Source organism: Falco peregrinus, chromosome 2, assembly GCF_023634155.1.
Source record: "Falco peregrinus isolate bFalPer1 chromosome 2, bFalPer1.pri, whole genome shotgun sequence".
In the NCBI taxonomy this organism is placed as follows: Eukaryota; Metazoa; Chordata; class Aves; order Falconiformes; family Falconidae; genus Falco; species Falco peregrinus.
Window position 1 is genome coordinate 83,507,234 of NC_073722.1, and position 9,996 is coordinate 83,517,229.

General features: G+C 41.9%; 1 protein-coding gene and 1 long non-coding RNA gene across 5 annotated transcripts in view; one reads left to right on the plus strand and one right to left on the minus strand.

Annotated features, from left to right (window-relative positions):
• TMEM132D (transmembrane protein 132D) overlaps positions 1-9,996 on the minus strand; it is a 260,652-nt gene continuing 250,656 nt past the window's right edge. For 2 of the 4 annotated variants that reach the window (XM_005233310.3, XM_027780861.2), the window contains 3 exons: positions 9,321-9,594; positions 7,406-7,597; positions 1,633-4,516 (listed from right to left, as the gene is read on the minus strand). In XM_005233310.3, coding sequence (XP_005233367.2) covers positions 3,335-4,516; positions 7,406-7,597; positions 9,321-9,594 — 1,648 coding nt within the window. In that variant the 3' untranslated portion in view covers positions 1,633-3,334. Of the gene's footprint in view, positions 1,205-1,632; positions 4,517-7,405; positions 7,598-9,320; positions 9,595-9,996 lie in introns of those variants that run through there. The other 2 variants (XR_003552763.2, XR_003552764.2) reach the window with 2 other exon arrangements.
• Positions 3,409-9,990, plus strand: LOC114011032 (uncharacterized). Its single transcript, XR_003552767.2, has 4 exons — positions 3,409-3,518; positions 5,470-5,544; positions 7,337-7,519; positions 8,569-9,990. It is a non-coding gene; the product is annotated as an uncharacterized LOC114011032 (long non-coding RNA).

The window sequence follows — 9,996 nt, forward strand, 5'->3', positions numbered from 1 at the left end:
AGATTGCCAATGGGAGCCGCAGCAAAATGTTATACACATGCAGCATCTAAACACCATCGCTGCTTTTATGAAGGGGAACAGAATGTAGCCCCCTTCAAGTGCCAAATGGGCATCTCATCTGATTGCCTGAAACACAATCTTTCCCTCCCGAGATACTCCATGATGCAGAAACTCACTCAAAAATATGGGCCTTGCACTGTGAAAAAAGTGAACATACCCACACCCCAACAGATACATTAAAAAAATCTCTATAGGAAGTTGATTTATTGTGCTACTAGGAGATTAGCTAAGAGTGTTTGCTTGCATACAGATGGCCACAATCCACTCTGGCTTCTCCTTGAGCTAGAGCTCAGGATGCTCAGTGAATGTGAAACATTAAAGGGGGGGTGGGGAGAAGTGATGTCTCTATGCCCAGGTTTTGCCATAGATTTTCTGTAACTTTGGGCAAATCACTTAACCTTGGTGTTCTCCATGTCAATAAGGAATCCACCTGGCTCAGAGCACTTTGAGATCTATGGACAAAGATCACTCCATACTATTAATTAGTCCTGCTCCGTGGATAATAGCAAGCTACAGCTGTGGAAGACAGCAGGGATCTCTGAGCAAGCAGAAAGGCATGAATCTGAATGTCAGTACCCTTAGCATCGTAGCTGGTGGCTGTTTTGTCCTAGCTCATTTCGGCGGATTGTGCTACCAGATGAACTTGCTGTTAGTTATTCATGTTCCCCAGAGGCAGCTAATGCAGAAATCTGGGTTTACCATAGCAACTCACTGGTAAAGCAATTCTGACAGCCTCCTCCCAGCATGGCTTGTGCCTGCTCTTTCTGAAGGAGAAAGACTGGCCGTGCAGGGACGCTTTTGCAAGACAATCTTTCATGCATGCACACATCTGATCCGCACAGACTGCCAGCTGAGATTTGGCCACTTTTACCCTGACCTCCACATCGCTGAGGGTAACTCTGTGAACACAATGTAGCGATGTGTAAAAAACACCCAAAAGAGCTCCAGATTTGGAGGCAAGACAGGGGGCTAGACCACCGCTGAAACTGCTGGGAGGCTGCAGTGCTTTGATACACCACCAAGGATGCTTCCCTCACCTGAGCGCTCATCCAGAGCTAGTCTGGGCCCTGCGCTGCAGCTGTCCTTACTGTTGCACTTTGTCCTTGAGCTTGCACAGGAGTAGTCCAGGCCATGATGAGAGGTACTGAAAAAAAGCAAAAACCATCTGATGTGCAAATAATTGCTCTCCAAAATTTTGGGCACACTTTATTCACACCAACTTACTGTTTTAAAGTGTGTTTAAAACACATTTAGCCAAATGCAGATCTTCCCAACAGCTCCAAAATCAGAAACTCATATAACAGGCTTTCAGGAGAGAAATATGCATGTGGATTTATTTGCAAATAGTTTCAAATCTTGGAAGGGTGACTTGGTGCAAATACATCTGTAGCATAACATGTTGATGTTTTACCTTCTCCCCCTAACATTGCACAATGTAAAACTTTTGAGACTAGATGGTGCCCTGAGCCTTAATTCAGCGTTCCATCAAAGGACAAGTCTCCATATTGCTGCCAGTCTCTTTTAGGATAAACGTTCAGACAGTAAAAGGGAAGAGGCGTTCAGAGTAGGAAAAAAGATGAAGCCACTAAAATGCAAATTTTATTCACAGTTGGCATGTTTATAAATATATATATTACATTCTTACAATCTACAGTACATTCTAAATATAGAGGGATTCAATCTAAGTGTTTGTGGGAGGGCGGGTGTGCATTAAACTCAGCAACCTAGATGCAATGACAGAAAGAGACTTACTAATAAAAGAAGGGCGAGGACTCACTCTGGAAAATAAAGGAAAACTTGAAATACAAGCTGGATTTTAGTTACTGCTTTGGCACTTTGCCACTGGTCATTGGAGATTGCTTTTGGACCTCACAAAAAACGTCATGGTTTTAGGGCTGGAGGGCACAACGGATTCAAAGGATAATCTCTGAAATCCTACCGTATGTACATCCTTATCAGGGGAAAACAAAAGATAATCATCACCTCTGGGAGAAAAAAAAAAATGTTATCTACTGCATTTAGCTGTTCAGGTTTCAATGCTGAATGTGCAGCATTCCTGTGACCTTCAAATGCCCTCTAAACGTGTTGAGTAGGGGTCTAAAGAAGCACGAGCAGAAGGAACTGAAAAACTTGACTTCTCCCAGGGGAGGGGACAGATGAAGAGGCAGGTGCTGTTGGTGTCTGAGTTCAGCACAAGTTACACTTACCCAAGAGAGTGGCCAACTTTGGTAATTGACAGCATGTAAAGCAAGTAACAGCGTGGTACCAACCGTGTCTGAGCTTGGCAACAGCACACCGTAGAGAAGCGAGTGCGCATGGAAGGGAAGGAGGAAACCACATGCTTCCAAGGTTGACTGATGCTCGTAAGTGCCCTCAGGTTACCAAATGGGTATTGCTCCAGGGAAATGGCTGGGAATACAAATCTGAAACAGGACAATCAAAGTGGACTTTTAAAAATAGCTTGCTCTCTCAAACTTTCCAGAACAGACCTTCCTTTATATGAGTGATATTCTTAGTCTAGATTACATCTTCTCCTATTTTACAAATTATGAAATACTGAAAATTGGCTGGCAAAATTTATTACCTTGGCATCTACCTAAAAAGAGAGTTTCAGTCTTAACTGTGTGTATGTATCTGTACTCAGTGCTTGGGAGGCAAACATGCTGGTTAGTCAACAGCCCTGTTACTCCTTTCCCCCCCCTCCAGATTCTTTGGAAACTCGTGACTTTTCAGCTCTGGGAGCTCTTTGCTCACACTGTTGGGTTTTGTCAGCTTTAAATTAATGTTCTTGGAGGTATATTCTCTGCCTATGGATTGAGTGACAAGCTCTCTTCATGGATCTATTTATTCTGACACCATTTTTGCTTTTAACTAAACCTTGCAATATTGAACAGTAGAGCTGTGCGAACTTTGTAATATCCAAACTGCACTGGAGTTTGTTATATTTATTGATTTCCTGGGAAAGCTCAGAGAATGCAACCATATTATTTTGCCAAGTTGCGTTTTTTTTCCATGTTATCATGCATCAAAAAGCCACACACATCTCTCACTTCCAACTCTGAGCACACAGAAGACTTGACTTTTAAGAGCTGTCCAGGATCTCTGCTCTCCCAGCTGCTTTTGGATGGCTTCTTGGGGCTCCATTGAGTTAGTATTCACTAGCTGATTCTTGTTTTCACTACAATGTTTTGCCCCACTACCCGAAATTAAAGGCAGAAGGTGAGTGAAAAACAAACAAACAAACCAACCAAACAAAAAGGTCTTTTGTGTCTCATTACACATTTTCATGTAATCTCTCCATATAGTTTTTAAGCTCTTTGCACTCCCCCAGGTCCATATCCTGGCAGACCCATTTAATGTCATCCTCACTACTCATCAAGATCGAGTTGACAGTTGGACACCCATCATTAGAGGAGATGGTGGTAAAGGTGGTGAATTTAACCCGTTTCCTCTTAGAGGTAGGAGAAGTAGTTGGTTCACTTTTCTGTTCTTTCCCTTCAGTAAATGTGGACTCAGTAGACCTAAAAGACTGTCCATTAATATTTTTGGGGGCATTTGTGTTGAGGAGATATTTGCTCTCTTCGTAGTCCACTCCTCTGTCAATGGCTGTGATACGTTCATCCTGTTGGGTTGAGAAATTCACGTGATTCTCCAGAAGTTCTGTCCTGTTGCTTAGCCCAACCCAGTCATGAGAGTGGCTCATGCCTTCTTGCTCTTCAAAGGGAGCTTGTTTGTTTCTGTACTTCAAAGCAAAAGTGACACAATTGATAAGGAAGACCAGAATTGCCAGGCAAAAGACTCCCAGAAGAGCATACATTCCTATCTCCAGATCGCTCAGTCCCCTAGGTGCCTGGACTAGGTCATTCTCTTCAAAATCTCCATTGTTTCTTGGCAGATCCACCTGTGCAGGGAAACTTGTGAAGTCTATTGGGATGTTCTGCAGGTGACTGTTGTCATCCAGGAGGCTTTCTCTGTCTTCTTTTTTGTTTAAAATAGGCCTTTGAGTGGTGGTTCCTTTGCCTTGCTCAAGGCCCATTGAGGAGCTGTAGTACTGGCCATCTAGCCCAGGTCTTTCCTGAAAACTGTTTTTTTGATGCCAGTCACTGGCACGATTATCTAGGTGGACACCAGCACCCCTGTGTTTACTGTCACTGATGTTAGCGTTAGCATCACTCTGTCCAAACTTGACTCTAATGCTACCACTTCCAACAGCTAAGATGCTCTTTCTTTTGGATTTCTGGCATGACTCACTGATCACCATCTCTACCTTCACCAGTGTCCCCTGGCCTTCTGTCTCAGCAGCAATCACAGGCCACTTGAACTTGGGGTCATGGTGAATGGAGACCACCTTCTCATCCAGAGATGTAACTGACAAGGAGAAGTCTTTGGAGTCAAAAATATCCAGGGGCATGACGGATCCATCACTGAACTGGATCCAGCAGCTCATGGCTGCTTCCTGTAATACATAAAACAAATACACTCAGAAAGAACATTGAGGGAAATATGTTCTGTCCTGGTCTACTCCATTCTCCTCACGAGATCCATATACCATTTATAACCAGAAAAGAAATAAAAAGGGAGAGCAATAAAATTAGTATCTTGCCAAGATACAGAGAAATACTAGTTTAAAACACTCACTGATAGTAAGATTTGTTCCCCCAAAGGTCCTTAAAGGAGGTGTATCCCCTGGGCTCTGCAGAATCTACTTTAGGACCATAATAAATTGCATGTCAGAAAGCATTACTGGTGACTAAGATCACTTACTGTTGTATACTTCAATGAAAAAAACCCAACAACATGATTTCTAAACTGATTATAATACAAAGGCTACTCTTGTTACAGACAACACATGTTAAAAAATACCCGCCATAGCAAGTTGGTCCATACATGGCTTCATACCACCAGTCCTTGAATTTTTGTCTCTCAATTTCAATATGTATTTTGTACAACCAGAGAAAACCAATCAGTTCCTTCTTTAGGAAACAGCCAGGGTAATTTTCATGCTTGTTAGCAATTAAAAGCAAGACAATAATAAATATTTAATCTCATGTCACAGCAATGCAGACTGTATACTTCAGAATGCATGGAAGCTTACTGAATGTAAATGGGTCACACCTGAGTACTAATTCTGTACTTGCATGTGTGTAATGATGCAACATTCCTGGGAATCTTGACTTTTGGTTTCTAACTTGAAATATTTTAAAGTATTCTTAGATTTTCAGTGCTTGCCCATTTCTGAAAGTCATGTCCTCTAAGGACTCTCAAATGGCTCTTGAAAATTGTGCTACCTGAAAAAATCTTGGCATTCACACATCAATCATTTACAGACAAAATTCAGATTGCTCTTCTGGAAACTAATTCCTGCTTCTGATGGTCTGACTTGCTCTGTTTCTGCTGGCGTCTTTGCAGCATATTAGACACTGAAGAATCCACACCAGACAGACTCCTGGCTGGATGAGCAGATTCTTTGCTGTCTAAAATAAGGTGAGCTCTTGTGTGGTAAGAGTTGGGATCACCCGGCTCTCAGAGAAAGCCTGACAGACAGACAAACACCCAACCAACAGATTAATAACTGTACTTGTGGGAAGCGTGATTCTAAAAGTCTTGTTTCTTTAAATAAGTAGTTTTTCAAACAGACGATATTTACATTCTAATTCAACATATATACAGAGAATAAATACATACGATTATCTTTTAAATTGTTTCTAGCACATAGTCATTCACCTGTTCAGATCACAGAGAATAAGCCTCCCATCTTTTTGGATTGTATTGTGCATAATCTGCTGGCCTGATTCTGAAATCCTTACAGCCGTAAAGCTCCACATGCTTCAATGGGAGATTTGCTTCTGCCTCTGTATCAGGACAGAGCCCTAAGACTTTGCTGACAATCATAAACCCTGGCTTTGTACTTATTAATCTTTGGATGTTTCTTGAAGGCTGCATAGAATTTATGTCATCAGCTCTCACCCTCCCACCATGTTGCTTAAACCTGCATCATCATGAAATAATTTTGCAATGCTTTGCTTATAGAGATTGTGCTCAAAAATCACGTACTAAGCAACGGAAGGAATCAGATGCCTTTCACAATGGTATCAGTCCTTTAAGGCTGGAGCGTGCACATCTTCCTCACTGGTTTAATGGTGATCCAATGTTGTTCTGACTGTACCCCTGCACTGAGAGGTGTACTCATCTAGACTCCATTTCTGGGAACTGAAATGCTGAAATGCCAGTGCTGGGCAGCACATGGGAACTAAATGCCAGCACCACCAGCTTTTGGGCTGATTTCAAGATAGTTTAACTCCCCATGTCAGCAATTGATTAGCTCACTGGCCTTATTTCTTGCTGCCCGGTATTGATTTCTTAACTCCGGCAAGACTATGGGAGCCTGATTTTTATCACTCCATAAAGACAGTGGTACTGCATTATTTCTCATCTTGCATCCCAAGGGTAGGACCCTATGATGAAGTAAAGCATCTCAACAGTTGGCCAGCTTGTAAAAGTGCATGTCACAACCATTTATCTTTACAGCTCAACACATGGTTAAGAGTGAAGAGCCCAGTGCATCCTTGTTGTAAGACCAAGACTAATGGATTGGGTTGAAAAAGAAGTTTAAATTTCAAATGTAGACAGAACACAGAGACAAATATCAAGCAGGGACTGATGCGGACAAGACAAAGTTCAAAAGCCCTTGGTAACTGTTGGTTCCCCAATACGGGACTAAGAATAAGGGGGGAGGGGGTGAAAGATTTGGTTCATGAAATCATGAATCAGGAAATGAGTCAATGATGCTGATTCATATTCTAGTAATGAATCAGGATGAAAGGGATGTTCCCCAACTGCTTAAAATGCTCACAGAAAGTAACTAGAGGAAGAACCATTTGGCATAATGCAAAACACTTTCTCCTTTACAGATAGACTTAAAGGGTTGATTTGGATACCTGTGGTGGTAGGCTGAACTTGGCAACCTAGTTGACAATATGTCCTGTGATGTAGTAGGTGCTGGATGGGACAGAAAGGGATGGGTGTGTGGATGGGTGTGTGTAAGGGGACTGCTGCTGCTTAGTTATAATGCATCGTTGGGTTGCATGTGTTATTTACAGGATGCAGCCATGACAGATGGGGTATGTCTATTTGTTGATGAGTAGTTTAGACACAGTGCCATGTTTATGAGCAATTTGTTTTTCTGTTGGGCACCTGGTGGCCTTCAGAAAAAAAGTGCCATAAAGAAAATGTATTATCAGCATATTACTAATAAAAATCCGCTTGATTCCATCAGCTGGTAGGGCCACATGTCGTGAACCAGAGTGGTATCCTTCTACAACACAATACATGTGGGCAATAATACCTGCTTTGGAGACTGGAGCAGCTCTTGTGCTACTGCTGTAGCAAAGATGGCCTTATTGCTTCCTGGACTAAGCTGCAGGGAAAGCGACAATCCAGTCACCAGCTGCACTCCCAGGTCAGTTATTGTCACCTTCTCATCCAGAACTGTCACTGTCTTCTCGGCCAAGATAGCATCTGAAAGGGGGGACAAGATCTGAAAAGAAAAACTGAAGTTAGCAACAGCCATTTTGCATAGCACAAAGCAAAACAGCTACACGAAGCCACTGTAATACAGATAAGTGATATTTATGTTGATGGGTGAAATTACTCTTAGCAGATTAAAAAAAGGCTAGTCACATTTTATAATTCTTCTGCAATAAGAAGGTGCTTCTAAAATCTTTTACCAGTGTAGTTGAGATCAGGTATGCCATTCACCTCTGTGATAGGCTAACCACATCTGCTTCAGATGTTTTAACTATTTGTAAATATAATCTTTATGTGAAATGCAATTATTTTATTAATGATCAGTTTTAGGTAGCATATATATATAATGCGATCTGTAGATTTATATAAAATCCATCGAATAAACAGCATTTATTTTTATCCTATAAAAAGAAAGGCTAATGTAGTACTATAATAACCACTCATGGTACTGTATACAAAGTAGACGGAGAAAACTTGTTTTGGTTAAAAGATTGCATGGAGGTCAGTGCACTGATATGTGCTGCTCAAAAATGCTAACTAGCAAGCAAGTTGAATTTAATGATCCATATAGAGTACAAAGCATTTTTCAACCAGTTTATACGAGGGATTCTTTAAATCTAACTTGCTCTCACCTTTTTTCTTTGGATTTTTATTTCCTCAGTTTTGTGGGCATTTGTTGGAGCACTGTAAGTCCCACAGCTTTGTAAAGTCATTCAGAAAATCTTTACAGATCTTACAGGAAGTCAAAAATCTCAAATCCCATTTCTCCAGCCCTGACAACCTGTGTTATGCATAGGTGTGGTGGCTATTTTATGGTCTGACAGTTTAGGGTGATGAGCAGGTTTAGAGAGCTAGATTTTTTTGTCCTGTTCCAGTGCTTGTTAGCATGTTTTCTACTTCACAGTATCACTGAATTAATTCTCTCCCTCTTCTATTTTTCTTTCCTTCCTTCCCCCCCCCTTCTGGGACCCCATTTCCTAGGCCATCATTTCTCTGCACTGCAAGAAGAACTATATGTGAAAAGCTGCCAGTGAGATGATGCATAGGTTTAGGTGAGTGACTTCAGAGCGGGAACACTAAGGCACAGCCACATATACAGCGGCCATATTGGCTGAAACTAACGAAGCTAAATCTGCACCCCTAGAGAACGTTGCTTAGTTGTCGCTAATCAGTCAGTCTTCTAACATCATTCTGTATGTGCCAATTATTATTATTGCTTTGTGCATCTTCTGAAATATACCCTAACATTTATATTTTCTAACATGCTCCTTGAGCTTGCAAGGCATGCAGGAGTTTGATCCCATGGGACTTAAGATTCCAGCAACAGCTCCTCAAAAAAGCACTAGTTAATTTTTACTTTACCCTTCGCTCTGTCAATGTAGGCTTTGAGAAGACCAAGCTGTTTCACCAGCTGCATGCCTTGTGATAGCCCATATACTGGCTCATGGTTCAAAAAAAGCCTTAGACAAAAACAATCAGAAAAAGCCTTCAAGATTACAGGTTGGACTAAATTTCCTAAAACTGCAATCTATGTTACTTCAGGGCACAAGATAAGAAGAAGAAACCATCTCTTCTGTGTCTTCCAGTCCTTGCTGCAATTCTGCTCCATTCAAAAATTGTAGCTCCAATTTCTGTTGCTAATGCAAGAAGCTGCTATACACCTCATCGAGTACCTCAGTACCCAAGGTAGTGAGTTAATGGAGGAAAAGGAGTAAGTAATTAATTTTCCCTACCTGAATCGTCGTCATTCCGAGCTCCTGCCCAATCAAAACCTGTCCATCCTGCAGCTTAGCAATTCTTGGCTCCTCCACCTGCATGAAGTCACTCACCAGGTTGGTAATGTCAATCTGCCAGTCAGAACCCAGTAAATAGCTCAGCTGGCCACCGGGGTCTGAGGCTTCAGCCACAAACTGTGTGAGGACTCGCACCATTGCATGTTGGTACTGAAGGGTACAGCCTCTTCCCTTACGTTCATCCTCTTCTTCATCATCACTGTCCCTGGCTGGTCTGGTAGAACACCAAGAACAAAAAAATTAATTTAAACTGATGCTGGGAGAGCTTGCAACAGGAGAGCTATTGCTGATGTAAGTCTGCAGCATAGTTACTGGAACAAGGGGGCCTCTGCCCCCTTCTGTTGCTCTGCTGATGCTGCTCCATTCAGTGCATTTCTGAAATCAGTGGTGTTCCCCCAATTCTATCGTGTTTCCCTTGTCCATAACTGAGACCCCCAGGCTGCTCAGATGTCCAAAACAGCTGCTGAAATCATCAACTGCTAGCTTCTCTACCACATTGTCCACTCCAAATATCGCTCATTATTTTTCACGTTAGTCCTTATTTTGAAGGCCTTTTCTTTTCTTTGAAGACTTTTTTCTTTATGGACCTTCTTTGTGTTGCCATGGAAATCTCCTC